Source organism: Limanda limanda, chromosome 8 (genome assembly GCF_963576545.1).
Source record: "Limanda limanda chromosome 8, fLimLim1.1, whole genome shotgun sequence".
NCBI lineage: Eukaryota > Metazoa > Chordata > Actinopteri > Pleuronectiformes > Pleuronectidae > Limanda > Limanda limanda.
The window spans coordinates 21,740,929-21,758,323 of NC_083643.1; the positions used below are offsets into that span (position 1 = coordinate 21,740,929).

At 42.5% G+C, this 17,395-nt stretch overlaps 1 protein-coding gene across 1 annotated transcript in view; it reads right to left on the reverse strand.

Annotated features, from left to right (window-relative positions):
• LOC133009198 (transcription factor SOX-6-like) overlaps positions 1 to 17,395 on the reverse strand; it is a 100,877-nt gene that overhangs the window by 11,310 nt on the left and 72,172 nt on the right. Inside the window, exons 8-12 of the mRNA XM_061076622.1 lie at positions 14,240 to 14,360; positions 13,053 to 13,132; positions 5,668 to 5,817; positions 3,502 to 3,676; positions 1,685 to 1,881 (exon numbers count right to left, since the gene is read on the reverse strand). Of these exons, the coding sequence (XP_060932605.1) occupies positions 1,685 to 1,881; positions 3,502 to 3,676; positions 5,668 to 5,817; positions 13,053 to 13,132; positions 14,240 to 14,360 (723 nt within the window). The remainder of the gene's footprint in view (positions 1 to 1,684; positions 1,882 to 3,501; positions 3,677 to 5,667; positions 5,818 to 13,052; positions 13,133 to 14,239; positions 14,361 to 17,395) is intronic.

Here is a 17,395-nt window from a genome sequence, read left to right on the forward strand (position 1 = left end):
CCGGACCTGCAGCAGACAAGTCACATTAAATTTTAATAAACAAATATTAGTTAAGGCAGTTGTATAATTTATATTTATGAGCTTCTCAGTATGACTTGTAAAAACATCAACTTGGGACTGAGGATAAGTGCAGCAGAGATATATATTTTCCCATATTTTTGGATGTTTTCCTCCTGAAGATGCAAGACAAACAAGTCCCAAAAAATTCACAAACAGCCTATCCTTGGAGTGCACCATTCATGACCTACTTGGGGTTGGAGGGTTCAAAGACTCCACCCCTAAAATATTCATGAGTTCCTCTCCTCCTCCGTCTCCTCGGCCTTGCGAGTAACGTGGGATCAATTGGGCAGGAAAGCCCGTCTAATCATGTTCCCCGTTTTACTGAAATTCTGATCCTTCGAATGTGTGATTGGCCGATCAGACTGATTGAAGATGTTTTGGAATATGGATTTCCCTCTGGATATAAGATCCTGGTACAAAGGCCCTGTCTCCTTCAGCCCAAGGGGGAGATGGGCTGGGGATGACGAGGTGAATGTGGAGGGGAGAGGTCCTTTCCCTAAGAAAGGCCCATTAATTGGGCTAAAACCCTGAGGCCGGGATCCCCCCTTCCAGGACAAGAGAAGAGAGCCGGACTCTATTATACACGTGCACACACACGCAAACACACACACACACACACACACACACTCTGAAGCTAACACCATCTCCCCTCCGAAAAAACACCCACTCGGTCTCAGTGAAGGCAGACACACAAACATGCTCACACGCCAAAACCATCACTTGTCATTGGCCCAGCTGTTCCCTCTTCAAAGCAGTTAGCTTCTGGGTGGCCACAGAGATGAGAGGAGAAAAGAGAAGTTTTCGAAAACTGCAGCTCGAGCCAAACGACACCAAATCTCATCCATGAATATTCTTACAATTTGTGTAGGAGCGGAGAAGAAACCTTGAGGAGCCAGCAAATGGAATACTGGACAAAATGTGACACATGCAGGAGCAAGGAGATCTACTGAGGTGTATGTGTGAGTGTGTGTGTGCGTGTGTGTGTGTGTGTGTGTGTATGATTATTATATTGATCTTTATGCTATATATGAATAAAAATGCTTCTCTCCTCACCACATTAGTCTGCATGCTCTGATGAAGTGTTCACATGTTTTACTGAAGGAGAAGTTGTGATACCACATTGTAAAAGTACTTGTTTACTAGTAAAGGCCGTAATCAGTGCAATAATAAGTAGAGTGTAAGAGTGTACTTCCAAATAGTAAAGTCTGTTTGAATGTTTAGAATAACTTTTTTTTTGTTGTTTCATAACTGTTGCATTTTCTGCGTCGGAGACTTGTCTTACTTTAAAATAAATAAAAGCCTGATGGAAAAAAGCCCTATCTCGCAAAGTATGACATGTGCAGTTCTTAATTAGTTAGTTCTTCTACCATATAAAATGTGAAACAGATGGATTTTGGGAAACAGCGCCCCAATGAAGTCCAGGTATAAAATCTCTTTTCCAAATGATGGGCTGTATTATTGTTGACAAATTTACAGATTGAAGTTTGTGAATTCTTGAGATACTTAAAAAGGATGAGGAAATAGACACCTGTGAAAACTGCATTGAAAACGTGTGATTCCTATAAATCTCATCAGTTTGTGCTCTTATGTTGTCACATGTGACCTGACTGTCCGTGCCACTAACCTTGTTGCCGTTGTTGAGGGTCATGCCGCTGAGGGCGGACAGTTTGGCCTCCAGACTCTGATGTCCTGCATGCTGCTGATGCTGGTGGAGCTGCTCGCGCTGGATCTGCTCCCTCATGTTCCTCGCCTCTTGGATGGCCTTCATCACTGCGTCCTGGTCCCCAAACAAGGCTGTGGGGTTGAGGCTGGACAGGATATCTGTGGTAGGGCAGGACGGGATAGGAGAGAGGGGAAACTGAGTGTCAGTTTGTCTGGCATGACAGTAAAGTTGGAATAAGTGGGTTCGTCAGGTTTTGACTGCCGATAGCCTGGCAGCAGAAGCAACAACTTTTCAACTGTCATCATATCCTGACTAAAATGTCGCTGAATTCTGATGAGTCATAACTTTTTTTTTCTGAGGAGCCCTGAACACAGAGGAAATCAAAAATTGGGAGATCTCGTATTTTTTGACATAACCAAACTTGTTTATGTCTTGGAAGGAAATTCTTCACAATGTATAACCCCCTTTCCACTGAGCTTAAAAACGTCTCCATGAATATATATGCAGTTTTGAAAACAAGTATCAGAATATTGTTTCTCAGATTTTACACTCTATGGCACAATGATAAAATAGTTTGGTATTTGAATTATGTTTTCATTCTCCAGCATCTTTTTATTTTAATTATTATCTCCAATAAACACTGTTTTTTTTTGTTCAAACCCAGCTGTGTGCTTGTCTGTGATTTTGTGACCCTTAATAAATGTTACACAAGCTTTCAAGACAAAGTTCTGAAAACCAAAAAAGTCGTCATGGTAATGCACATTTCCTGTTATAATTTACATTTTAACATCTAAAAGAAATTGATGAAAATATCTTATACGGTACAAATGTTGCTAAAGTAGTTTTCCAGTCCACTTGTGTCTAAACACGACAATTGTTTCACACTTGTTTTTTAAGCTGGTGCACATTTGAAGAAGAGAGAAAAAAGAGAAGAAATAAAAGGATGCAAAGTTTCCGTTGCCCTCCTCGTTTAATTAGCACACAAGTAGGAAGCACTGCATGCTTGGGTGGCCGTTAAAATGGGCAAAAAATAACTTTGCAGGGAACACAAGCGACGCGTCCTCAAAGCCACTCCAGAGGAGCTGGTGAAATTGTTTTCTGGAGGGATATAATGAGAGGGTTTAGATTGGCCTTAATAACAGATAGCAGAGGTAGGGGCATAAAAGGTCTAGCGCAGGCAGACAATGATGTGAGGAAGCTCTTAAAAACCAAATAACGTGTGCTGGGTTTCACTGCTTCCGCTGCTGGGGTTTTCATTGGGGCTAAATACAGGGCTTTGGACTCCTGTAAAACACAATCACACACACACACAAACACTCACACACAGGTCTGCCCATGAAGCTGAGGTGTCTGCAGCCTATCAGCCGCATGCAGCGCTGCTCGGTTTGTCTGTGTGTGGCGGGCAGGAGGGAGGTGTTTGGGAGGCTGATGGTTTTGTTTTTCCGGTTGAGGGGGAAGATCACGTTTTACACTGGAGCGATTAACGTACTTACTCCGAATGTACAGTACAGATGCAAAACAATACGCTGATGTATGAAAGAGTAGGAGTGTCTGTTTGTGTGTGAGACATTATGTATGTGTCCATTGTTTCCCCAAAGATTTATATCTTGGCTGGCAAAGCATCATCAACGCCCTGGGATTCTTGTCGAACAAGTCAGCGAAGCCCGTGCTGTTTCTTCTTCTGGGCAGAGAAGCTGTGGTCTTGGTGGCCCATGCTCTCCACGCTATTGGTAAAGGAAACACTGGTGTGAAAGTGCACATACGTGTATGTTACTTACCGAGAGAGTTCCTGCCCATGATGGAGGTAGGACTGGGGATGCGGCCCTTGCCCATGCCTGTGGGGCTGTTCTTGTGTCCAGAGAACAGACCCTGGGTCGGGGACGTTGAGGAGCGAAGACCCTCAGCTGTCTTAGGTCTGGCTGAGAGGTTCAATGGCTGCGTGGATCCTTCCTCCTATTAGTTAAACACATGCAACAGTCTTTAATATCTAAGTGGAGAGCTCCTTTTCCACTGGTCAAAAAACCAGTGGAAACAAAAGCCTACAAACATCCGGCTTTTGTCTACGATGGGAACTAATACAATTGTCATTCAGTCTCTGGTTTAATGATTCTGTGGTAGACACTGTTTGTGTTAGTTCCGGCTCTGATCGGTATAGTGATGAAAATTTGAACATGACTCACCAGGGAAAAAACTCCTTTAATGGCCATGGGAAAGGAGTCAATCGCCCTTTTTTAGTGGGTGAAATAAGCCTTTTCAATCACTCAATGCATTTTTCGTGTCTGGCATTAATTATGTTGCAATGTTTATGATTCAGAGTCACTCAGAACTATACCCTGTGGATTTGGCCACTGGTGGCGTTATGGTTTCAAGAGTCGTACATACATGAGCGTTGTATCCGCCTGTGAATGATACACAGTTGTATAAAGAGTTTCATGCTCCTCCAGCGACTGTCCTGCAGTGAAAGTGATGTGACAAGAAATGTAGCGTTGCAGTAACAACTGTGACCACTTTGCTTAAAGGTTTTCATGGTATCGGTTGTGATACAGATATTGTGTATAAGTTACATTTTCACAACACTATTTGTCTGCTGTGAAAATGTGTTGCAAGTACAATTTTAACTGACTGGATTCCAGTTGACCACAACCCCTGGATTTAATTATTGTCCAAAATATGAAGAGCTGTCAGTACATTAGTGATCAGTCATCCCTATCGGATTTCTGCCCTTTGACAAATGAATTACACAGCTTTACCTCTGTGAACTTGACAGGAGACAAAAAACACTGTAACCTTCCTTGTACTCTTAACAATGGCACCTTTGTTTCTGTGAGACCTCTATTTCTAATCAAAGGTTCATGACCACACTGATTCATGTAAGGAAACCTTGAAAAGAAGTTTACTCCTGCACATCAACACAGCCTGTCTGGAGCTCCTCCGCTGAACGTGGAGCTGGTTTGTGCTGAGGGAGTCGTTGAGGAGTTCAGGACGGGCTCGGTTGGAAGGAGGGAAGAGGGCTTAGGCTGCGGGTGGCATGCAGAATTGGGGGTGGGGGGGCTAACCATATGTGTGAGGGGGGTTAGCGGAGGGGGGGTTGGGGGTAGATTGGAGGGCACGGCACTACTGTTTGAGTGTGGTGAGCTCTGACGCCGGTCTATTGTGACGCCGGTTGCAGCTGTGCCCCATGCACACATATGGCTTCCATTACTCCCTCATCGTGGAGCGAAGGCGAGGCGTGTGCGCTCAGCGAGGGGATCTGGGCTCCTGCCAAACAGCAGCCAGCGCCAGTGTCAGTTTGTGTATTTGCATGTGTGTGTGTGTGTGTGTGTATCAGTGTGTGACTTTTCAATAAGCAGTTCTCTAATCAACGGTGAGGAGTGCAGGGCCGTGAACAGATTGATGTTTCAAAGACGACATTTTCCAACCTCTCGCTTTTACATTTTGACATTGTCATCTTCGAGGGAATTTATTTGTTTTTCCATGTGCTGTTATCTTAAATCTCATCAGATCATAAACCCCTTCAGGTGAAATGCAAAACTGTGTCCACCTTGCTTTTGCATATCCTGCATAAATATGTCATTCACATACGTTGCCTGTTTACAGGGGATTCACTGGAACTGGTTTACATGCTGTCAATATGCACTGTATGTTGTAAACAAGGCTGTAACCATGGTAACGGTGGCCTCAGTTCAATCTACCTGTCATGCGGGTAGGTTAGGTGTAACTTGGTGCTATTGACACCTGATGAAAAAAAGTCAGGAATGCAAACAAGGTTTCTTTGGGAGAGAAGGACACACTATGGTTCCAACTTAACCATTGTAACTTATTACATGTGCAGAAATACCTGTGACACACTTAAGGAAAGGGGAGAACCTGAAAAGCATAACTTTAAACAATTCTGTGACTACACATGAACCATTCTTCAAAATCATTTACAATAGTGGGCTTACCTTAATCTGAGTGATGGGACTGGATGCTCGCCTCTCGCTCTTCAGTGCAGAGGGGGAGAGGGGACCGGAGGAGTTGGGAGCTTGTGGGTGGGGAGTCATCTTGGCTCCTGGAGACATCTGCATGCTTGCCAGCTGGGCTGCATACAGCTGCTGCAAAAAGGGAAGAAACCAGAAAAACCGACAGGCTATTAAGATTGCTCGCCAACAGCTAGTCAGTGGCTTTCCTCTTTCATTCTCTCTCCTCTCTTCTTCTATGGGTGTGTGTCTGAGCCAAACATACAGAGAACTCCTATGGAAACAGATGTGCGTGCGCACACACACACACACACCTCGATCTGTAATTGACAGGATTGTCCCACACAAATGGAAGATTTGTTTGAGGGGGCGAGTATTTATCAGAGTGGCATTCCAGCAAAACATTTTCATTTTAAATGATCTACAATCCATCTCTGACTGTTATTCTTTCAACAGATGCTGGGAGCAGCTTGTACATCCATTTATATCTAAGAAATAAATCCAGATAATAGCCAAAGAAGCTCCTGAATACTTACTTGTATCTTATTTAAGTTCAATGCTCACTATTGACAAAATCTATGACTCAGGTCTTCACAAATATGTGTGAACAATGAGTCTAAGAATTACAAACAATACCTGGCTGAGTATAGCTAACAATAAACAACTGGTTTGCTTGATTTTTCAAATAAAAATGTGAGCCACAAAGGAAAAAACCCACACTGATCTTTATAGTTATCCTGGCAATTTTGTAAAATTTGGCTTTTGAGCCAAGCAGTGATTTCAAATGGTGAAATCCAAATCAAATCAAATCAAATTTAGACTAAAAACAATACTTAAAAGAATAATCTTGACACAAATGGTTTGTCCTTTTAACAACTTAGACAATGGAGTTTCTTCTTTATTCAAAACAAAGACGATATGTGCAACCAACTATGTCTTGGGCACGTGGGTCAGTTGAAACACTTGAAAAGAGCATACATAATAAAAGACCTAAATTAAATGACGTGGAAAGTATAAGCCAACAGTCTTCAGGAATGAGACGAGAACATTAAATGTAGCAAAAAAAAAAACTAGGCCTACCGATTTTCCATCCAAGGTACTTAACAAAAATCAAAGAGTCAAATACTCGGCCTACAGTCCAGGGTCTTCTAAATCAAAGCGAGCTGGCCAGACAAACCGCTGCCTGAAACCACTGTCAACCCCTGTCTAAATGCATTGGAGTGTGAGTACTAGAGAATCAAAGAGCCTGTCCTCAGGAAAACCACCCAGACGTGGCTGGCCTTCGCTTCAGACTCCCTCCTCTTTTCTGCTTTCCTACTTTCCTAGGATTTTTCATTCCTCTCACCTCATCTATACTCTCTCCCTCCTTCTACATTTCTGTCTTTCTTTTGTCCTCTCCTCTTTTGATCTCCCCCTGACTCTCTTCCTCTTTCTCCCGTGCCTCAGTTCAGTTCCAAAATCATTCTTCACATATTCTACCCCATCTCCGTTTCCATCTCTGCTTCTTTCTGTCTCTGTTTTTACTCTCTCTGGCCCCTCCGCCTAAAAGGCCCCCAGTGTTGTGAGATCTGATTTCCCTGTAGTCAAAACTGCGAGGCCTCCTGGGACTGGAGATCCAACAGCAAAGAGAGTGCAACAGAGAAAAGAGAAAGCGAGGGATGGGGAGCGCTGCGCTGCAGACACACAAGACCACCGTTGCTTCACCGCCGAAGCACCAGGCTCAGCGGTCGGGGCCGGAGAAATTGGCTGGCCCTCTTTCCACTTCTCTCGGAGCGATATTAAACACAAACAGAAGGGGCCTCGCCGTTGAAACAAAGCCCTGATGTCACGCCGCTTATTTTCCTTGGAAGGCAGAAGGAGCGCCCGGGCCAACCCCTGGCGATATGAGATCCCTGTAAGAATGTGCCTTGAATGGCTGGTGGTGAGGCCTCTCGCGTCAATCAAGCCGACCGCAGAGTTACTTCTGGTGATGCCTGATATTCTTACGGCTCTAAGGGGAGCAGGAGCTGGGGCAAACACATGGGTCTTTGAGGTAAAACACACGGTTAAGATCTCCAACCCGCACACACACACACACACAAACACACACACAGCTATTGTGCTGTGAGCAGCGATTCTGCCAGAGTTTCCAAATAGGAAAAAGGAACTGTTGAACAACAAAAGGTCGAGAATAAGAGCTCTTGCCTATTTTTTGTATCTGTTTCTTGAAGACACCCGGAGATTGATTGGTGACTGGGGAGGCCAATGTGCAGCGTAAACAATCACAACTACAGCTCTCGCCACTCAGTCAAACCCCAAGGGAAGACAATGCCGCAATTTCCTAAATTACAAATTGACAAAGAGGGTCTTGAACTGTGCCTCAGCTGTCTGGATTATCTGACTGGCCTCTGGATGTTAGTGCTAATTTGACTAAAATCCAAATGATTAGTCCATCATTTTTTATCCTGTTCATTGCCAGCAGTTTTCTGTTAAATAGCCTTGGCCCACTTTAGCGTAATCTTTAAGAAAGCAAAGAGAAGGTGATGTTGTTGTGGGAGGGGTGTGGGCAGCACCTCCTCTGTGCCTGTCCCATTAAGACTGAGTGCAGAGAATCCCTTCAGCTGGCCTCTATTAGTGTTGAGCTGCAATCGATCTCAGGCACAAAACAAATGAGGTTTTGTCTTTTTCAGCAGGTTTGTAAAGGGGAGGAGGACGAGGAAGTGGGTGAAATAGATCGACTGCCCCTGAGCACAGGAGGAGGATGGAGAGTAAATGTTGCTCAGGGAGGGGCGACTGTGTCCAAGACGGTGAAAAAGACACACCGAGAGGCAGGCTGCATAAAAGTCATCTCAATTACAGTTTTCTGACGTGGGGCAAATCCTTAATTTTTTTTAAAATCTGATTGCGATCAAATAAATGTCCTCTTTCTTGTGAAGGATAATGACGTCCTGACAATGAGGGCAGAAACCCCGTCTCTGGGGCCCAAAGATTTGCTGCTCACCTTTGTCTCCGGGCCTTGGACACAGAAAAAGAAATAGGCTGAACATAGTAACAGACAGCGAACGATGTCTTATGATTTCAACAAGAATGTCTGCTAAGCAACTGTATTTCCCTCGCATTAGCCGCGCACAAAGGAGGCCTTTCTTCAGCAGGAATCCACTGTTTGTGAAAGGGTCTACACCGAGGCTCTGGAAACAATTGGCCTGATCAAGTTCCCACGCCGATAGCACGACATTTATTCAAAATCGTAAGGTCGGGTCACGATGGGTCCTCCACAATGGGGCGGCTTTTGCCAAATATTAATTGTTTTTTTCTATAAGATTTCTTTTCTTCAATTAATTTAGGGCATGACAACAAAACAAAAGATCAATTCTCGCATTTACTAATCCCAACCCTTTTGCGAAGATCCAGTTATTTCGAGTGGCGCAGGCTAATATTTTCGCTGCTTGAGAATATGCGCTCCCTCTATATGCCAGTGTATGCCTGCGTTGACCAGAAGTGCCAGCCAGCTGTCGAACAGAGTCCTACAGGGTTTAGCTTTAAAACATCTGGAGCAGTCTGGCCACAGCATCTGTCCACCCTGTACTGAGCAGAGGTCTGGCAATAAAAAGTTTGATATCAGCTGGAGTGTACTTAACAATGGTGTGTAGCAGAGGAGACTGCTAATGTAGAACTAACACGGTGTAATTGTGAATTTACAATGCTTTTTTATAGACGCTGTGACACACTGCAGTTAGGGCCATTGTGAAGTGAAGCGTATTACTGAGACTAATAAGTTAAAGTAATTTTAAAACAGACAGGATCTCATTATCTGCACTGGACTGCTTTTCTAAGACATGACAGAGTAGTTTACAGTGCCTTGTTTCAATCCTAATTGTCTCACCAAGAAACTTAGTCATTTGCTACATGACAGAAAAAAAACAGTCATTTGATCACAAATAAGGATTAATTACTAATGAATCAAATACCTTTATTCATGTTAAACTCCCCTCATTCCATATTGTCTTCTGTAGGTAATCAACGAGTTCAACAGTGCCTTTGGCTGTCACACATCTCCAACGTAACAAGCAACAAACAGCACAGGTTCAAAGGGTCACAGTGGAAGGCAAAGGCCAGAGACAGAGTTCATGCAAGATAAAGACGTGATGAGTAAAGATACAGGAAGTTAGAACAAGTGTGTTAGTGAGGCTCCTGGTAATATATATGTATATATATATTCACTCACAATCATTGTTAGAAATCAGGTTTTCAATGCTGTCAATTGTCCCTCACCTCCCAAAGGCAGAGCCCATAGAGAAAGCAGAGCCAGAGCTGAGAAAGAGAGAGAAAGTCCACTGTGGCACTACAGCGTAACCGCATTGGCTACATGCAGGCCAAAGGGCTTTAAGGTAGTGCAGAGTGTAGAAAAAGAAATGCATGCTTCTGTTCCTCGTCAGATTTGTTACATTGATTTTATCAGTCATCATTAGTTCCGAGTTGAGGAGATAAAGAGGCACACTCGGCTAAGCTGTCATTGATGGATCACATTATACAGACTGTACATTTACTGTATGATAATCAACACATTTCCTGGAGGAAAACCTGTATCTGTCAGGTTCGTCCATATACTAACAAGCAGCTTGCAAAGAGATGCAGTTAGTAGGAGAGTGGTTAGGGTGACACGTAGATTCACTCCAAGCTGTTGGACTGGATATCAGAACGATATGTTGGTGTTTTAACTGTGTCTGTGCAATTTAAATTAAATTTCTTGCAATACTACAAGCGCAACTCCAGCGTATAAGATGCATGTACAACACAAGTACATAAATCCCATCATGATTGCGTCTGACAAAGCTTCCTCAGATGATCATCCTTTCTTCTCTCCTAAACACTTCCCCACACTTTCTGTCTCGTGCTCCATTCCAGCCGACGCCGCAATGAGGAGCTTCCTCTTTCATTCAGGTTTCTCTCTGCCTCTCATTATTCCCCGTCTCAGGCAGTGTTTAGATGTGAATGAGTTTGCATCTCCGACATTATTCATCCTCTTACCTCTCACTCACCGTACGGCTCTTTTGATAATTTCAAAGCCTGGATTGGAGATAGGCAGCGCCGAGACTCCGATCCCCTGAGCGCAGCACGCCGCCTTGCTAAGTCAATAGCGGCTAATGAGGGCATCAATAAGCGAAAACCACAATACGAACGGAATAAAGTGAGATAAGGATTCTCATAACATCCAAAAGCCATGCTATGGTAACGGCTGACATGATGAGGCAACATTGTTTGCGAGTGAAAAAGCTTTTGAGGGCTTTTGTTCTTTCCTCTAATAGTAGGTACAGCGGGAGGTGTGGCGGGCTCCTGTTGTGAAATTCCGAAACCGCCTCCACCGAGCGAAGATTTCATTTTTCTTTTCTTCTATTTGGTTTTGCTCCTTTTTCTTTGCAAATATGCTCAATGATATCCATTATGGATAAGTGATATTCTCAAACCACAGGTGTCAAGCCGCAATAAACCATTTGATGAATTGCCGGGGCCAGGTGTTGTGCTGGTGGGGCGGAATTCCTCTGTGAATCATCACGAGAGCTTTTGTTTAACACAGCTGACTGGCAGAAGATAAGGGGGCTAGCATGTTAGCGTCAGCCTGTACGGCTTCATCTTTAACCGACGTGTCACGCTGTTTTATTGGGAAAAGTTAACTCCATTAAATTTCATTAAGAAGAAAGCCTGTGATCTGAGCTTGTTAATGCATGCTGGGGCTCCTCCTGTATTTCCCATCCATTTAACAGAGGTGTTCTGAGGAATTTACGAACCTTTACTGCAACATGTAGCAGCTGACAATATCTCTTGGTTAGGATATTAAAAATGATGATAATAAAACTTAAATTCAATAGCGTCTTTCAAAACCAGAGTTTCAAGGTGCTTTACAAAACAAAATGTTAATACAAAAGTGCAAAAATAGCAAATCATAGAAAAGGTTGAAAACACTGAGCAATACAATAAAACTAAATAGATTAAAAAAATGAACTACAATAAAACAATAAAAGGACAATATTAAAAACGATTAAATAAAAAAAACATTTTAGAAATTATTAAAATGAATTAAAAACTATTAGAATACGAGTCTGCGAAAGTAAGTTTTTCACTGCTTTTTCAACTGAGGCACAAAAGAATCACAAAAGTGAGGGACTTAACAATGACAAGAGACAAAGCTGGATTTGTGTTGTTTTGCTCATTGCCACTGACTATCTGCACCTTCAAGAGGTCACCTGTCAATCAAACATATACCTCTTCCTTGCTGGAGTTCTCCCTGTGACACTAGCTTATTTAACTGTGCCGTCAAGATGTCTATCACTTCTTGTGAATAATACTTTTAAATGCAACTGAGATTTTTTTTGCTAGGTAACATCTACCAGACATGCCTCAGAACAGCCCTGTGCTCTAGATCTACCCCTACTCACATACTCTACCATTACTGACAATAACTCCTCAACTCATGTGTCATTACTGCTCCCTTCATCTCTATCAGACATTGTCTTATGTACAAATACTAAATACTATAACTTTTTTTGGTAGTTTTTGGTAGGGTGTCGCACCTTGTTAATCCTTATGAGACAAATTTGAATTTGTGAATATGGGCTTTACTGATAAAATTTGATGATGGTGTTGACGTCACGGGCAAAACATAAAAGGTTTCATGCACCAGGTTTCCATAAACTTGTTCTTGGAGGTAGTTTCCTTTAATGAAAATGTTGCAGTTTTTTTCCCACTTGAACTCAGTCCTTATCTCGACTGTCCTTTCTATTTATCTTCCCACTTCTGCACAATTGTCTTGGGCTCTTGCGCGCTGGTTACACCCTGAGGATTAGAGGCATATGTACTCTGCCAGTGTACAAACCCTCACCCTCAAAGCTTTGTCTTTGTTCTCACTGCTGTTCTGAAACTCCATTTCTGCTGCAGCTGTTTGTTTGGTTGTGAAACCCTCACTCAAGTCATCATGGTAGATATTGAAGAGGCACTTCTTTAGTTTGCTTTGCTGACCTTTACTCTGGCCACAGCACAACAGCATAAAGTAGAGGAAAAAAACATCTTGGCTCGGCTGGGAGTTTTGTCTTTGACGAAAAAAGGCAAGTTGCGGTTTTGGTCGTGTCTAAATGTGAGAATAAATAATAGTATAAACTTACACAAGATGAGAGGTGAATCAAAGTGAAATCTATGCATATATCCAACACTAATAGACACATGCCATGAACTTCCAGCCCTTACTTTGTACCACTTCATTGTATCCAATTACATTTCGAGAGTCAGTTCACCACACTGACATGATTTCTCTATCTCTCGAGGCAGAGAAGTTTGTGTTTTTCAGCCACTTTGGTGATTTCGATAAACTTTCATGAGACCAGCTGTTTCAATCTTACCTGTAGTTGTAACGGGCTCAGTCCAGATGCCGCTGCAGCTGCCATTGTCGATGGAATGAACTGCATGGGGTAATTATCACCTGCTGAGCAACGACAACAACACATACTGTTAAGAGAGGTGGCGGCAGATTACTGCACAAGAGCTAACCTGCTCCTTAGTTTCGTCCAGCGCCTGTCTGTCTGCTGTCTGTCTGTCTCCCTCTCTCTGTCTGACTCACTCTTTGTTTCCTTCCTCGTTCCTCTCATGTTGTTATTCATGTCAAATGAAACACTGAGGGTCACAAGTGTTTTATTCAGAGGTTAGTAACGCTCATGGTCGGTCCATGTGGGTACTTGAGGCCAGGACGAGCGGAGTTCAAATGCAGAGCTCCCTCATTGGGATGCACTCATATATTCATAGACCAGTACTGTGTATCACCCCTACTGTTTGTCCCTAAAAGGCTTTCCATGTCCGAGCCTTTGTTGAAAACAGGCTAAAGTCAGACCAAGGAGCGTGCACAATAATGGCTTTTTAATCCTCTCCTTGGTTCTTTCCTTGCACCCCCATGGGAGTGTATGCTCACGCAGCAGGAATAAACATGGATTATTCTGTATGAAGTATGGAGGGTCAGTGCTGTGCAATAGCAGGCGTGCACCTGGAGGAATGCATGGAAGACAGGAATGTGTGAGGGCCGATGAGAGAGGAGGAAAGCAGGTGGCGCAGAAGATCCTTGTGGATTTCTGAAACATGCAACATTCATGCTTTTCTTTGTGTTCTGTTTGTGGTTCTGGGAAAGTTTATAATTGGACTGTCTGCATTGCACTTATGTGTGCATTGTTAGGGAGGTGTAGCAGGAGAACATGCTGGAGAGAGTGTGAGGGTCTGTGAGAAAGTGTGACATTCCATGTTGCAGATGTGTTGTGCAACAGACATGTTTTCATCACGCCATAAAATAGACATTCCAGCCCGAGCTGTGTCCAATGTATTGTTGCTGACTTGAACAAGCAGAGCTTATAAATCTCTGCGCTCATTTCCAGAACATTCCTCACCTGACACACCTCATTAACATAGACTGGGATTCTAGTGTTTTTGTGCATGTGCGTGTGTCTAAGGGGAAGACATAGTAAGAGAGTGTGTTTGTGTGTGTGTGTGTGTGTGTGTGTGTGTGTGTGTGTGTGTGTGTGTGTGTGTGTGTGTGTGTGTGTACCTGGCTTGTAGGACATGCCCTGTGGGAAGAGGAAGCCTTGCTGTGCAGCAGCGGCAGCAGCCAAGGACCGCTGGTCATGAGGAAACACTGGGATCATCAGCGGAGGCATGTGACCCTGGACCTGAGAGAGAGGGGTGGGGGTGGGGGGGGGCAGGTTTGCAGTTTTAATCTATAGCATTTGATTAAAAATAGTCAAATGTAAATGAACACTCAGCCCCTTGTAAAATACACAAAGAAACAACATAAAAACAATATTAAATGAGCAAAGATGAAAAAGAAAAGTGAATCCCCTTAAGTACATGTGGAAAAAAGCAATTTAATTGAAATTAAGGACCATTGTTGAAGAGATAACAGAAATGACAGAAGATGAAAAGAGAACAACAGACCTTAACGGAAGTCAAAAAAGTTGAAAGGAGATAGAAAGAAAAGAGAAGGAAAAAAAGAAAATGTTCATTGAAAATTAGTCAATGAATAGAAAGTATACAGAGGAAGTAAAGTGAGAAGGAAGAATGAAACAAAGAAAAGAAAGAATGTAAGAAATATGGCACGAAAATAAATGAGGGAGCGTGAAGACAGAAACAGAGAAAAATACTAAAGAATACACACACACACACATAGATGAGTCTAAGAATGAAATAATCAGCCGGGGTTGAAGAGACAAAGTTAAACAACAAATGAAGACATGGATTCTTGAGAGACAAGTGAAGAAATGTGAAGCAAAAAGCCTTTAAAACAACACAGAGGCTAACAGCTGCCTTTCATGTCGGCTTGAAAGACTCATAAAAACTGTGGGTTCGACTGAGTTAAGGCGCTGTGGGCTCCAACTGAAGAGAACATATCAAAGATGAGCCTGCGGGAGTCTGTTAACGCTGCCTGTCTTAACCACCGGACTGCCTCACTCTCTTCCCTTCCATCCCTCCCTTTATCTCATCCTCTTCTCTTTTTAGTTTTTTTTCCGGGCTGTAAAATTGTTTGTCTCTCACGTCTCCCTTTCTTGTCCTTTGCTCTGTCTCTATCTCTCATGTGCGCTCTGCTTGTTTTTCCTCTCCCTCTTATTCCTGTTAGTTTGGCAGATATCTCAGATTTTCAAGAATGTTGAAGGAATTAAAAATTACTATTTGTTCAAATTAGGTGCTTTTGTGCTGAAGAAAGGACACACCGTCATCTGACCAAACTTTCACATTTCAAATCAGTTATGTAGAAAAATGCATCACAAACGTGTTCAACTACAGCTGTCTATCACTTTCTCTCATACTGAAATACGTTCATGTTTTTATTAGCCTCCTGTTTTCTCCTTTCTCATCTAGTGATTCATTTTCATTTTTTACTTCACTTTAGAATGTCTCAATTACTCCTCTTGTGTCCTCTAGTAAAATGTTACTCTCCTTTCTCTTTTCATTTGTGTCTAATTCCTCCTCCTCTCTTTTAATCCTTTATTCCTACTCTCTATCTTGGATTTCATCTTTTCTACCTCGTGTCCCTCTTTGAGATGAACTCTCAGCGACACCTCCTTCCGTCTCTTTCTTTTTCCTTCTTCCGCTCAATGCTGTCCACCTCCATTCATCTCCTTTACTACCAATTCATTAACCACACGCCCCCCTCCCACTGTCCTCCTGGGACAGTTCATCATTAGTGGCCAAATTTACGCGATCAGCATGTTGTTGTGTGGTTACAGTATTTCTCTGCATTTGTACTGCATGGGTAATGTTGCCGAGTTAGTTAAATAAGATGACCGCCCTCACGGAATGTTTATGGTGTGTGTGTCTGCGTGTGTGTGTGTGTGTGTGTGTGTGTGTGTGTGTGTGTGTGTGTGTGTGTGTGTGTGTGTGTGTGTGTGTGTGTGTGTGTGTGTGTGTGTGTGTGTGCGTGTGTGTGTCTGTGTTTGAGAGAGAGAGAGAGGCAAGGGATTTGTAGCAGAGGTTCAAAGAGCATAACTAAATAGAACAAGAGAGAGATGAACAGGGCCATCCTTGACTTGTGTGTGTTTACTAAAATAATTAGTCGATCAACAAGAACAACAGAAAATTAATTAGCAGCAGTTTTGATAAAGATTACAAAAAGCCTTAGCGAATTCCAACTTCTCAAATTTCATGATTTATGTTTTGTCATTGAATTTAAGTTTACAATGAATATGGTAATATGTCATTTAAAAAAATATTTATAAGATCTTTAGTAAAAATGTATTGATAGGTTTTATCAATTGAAAGGCTATGCATCCTACTTACAATATTTTATTGCAAATTTTGAAATTCCTCCTTATATCTATTTAATTTATAGAGCATCCTCTGTACCTTTATTTCCAAAAGCCAAATATACTGTGCATGTTGAGACTTTAAATGATTTGCAGATGCACATGCAATGCCACGACTTGCTAAACATAAATCATGCAACTACAAACTCTTCTATTTGTCTTCATGTTCTGTCCAGTGAGAGTAAATTACATTTTTACTTTGCAGGTTTTATTTTTGAAATCAAATGATTTGACGTTGAAACTAGATTGTGCAAAAAGAAAAATCCCTTAAAAGACAAGAGCAATATGTGTGTCTGTAGTCTTGTCCTATCTATCTTCATGAAGACCAGTCAGAGTTTCTGACTGTAAAAGGCAAGATGCTTTGTTTGGTCTTCATTCCATTAAAGAGCTGTTTTAGGCTTATGACTTGGTTTTAGGGTCAAAGTCAAAATGAGATTGTGTGTGTGTGTGTGTGTGTGTGTGTGTGTGTGTGTGTGTGTGTGTGTCAGTGTGTTGTGCTGATGTCTCTGCCACAATGTTTCAAACATCTGTATTATCTACACGGGTTCATCACCTGACCAGCTATTCAGACCGTTGTTTAAGTCATACTCCCAAAAAAGCCAGTTTGCCCTGGAGGCCCTCATCTCTCCCTCTCTCTCTCACACACACACAAACACACACAAAAACTGGAAGTTCAGGGTACTTTCGGGGCATTCCCACACACACACACACACACACACAGACACACACACAAGTATCTAGACATCTTGTGACATGCAGAAAAGAGAATGAAGAGAGAAGAAAAACGAGTCTGTGTGTCCGAATGACAAAAAAAAAAAAAGAAGAAGAAGAGAGAAGTGGGGTGTGGGGGGAGGAGGGTGTTATAGAGTGGGACAAAATGCTCCCATTCATTGTATTCCTCTGGG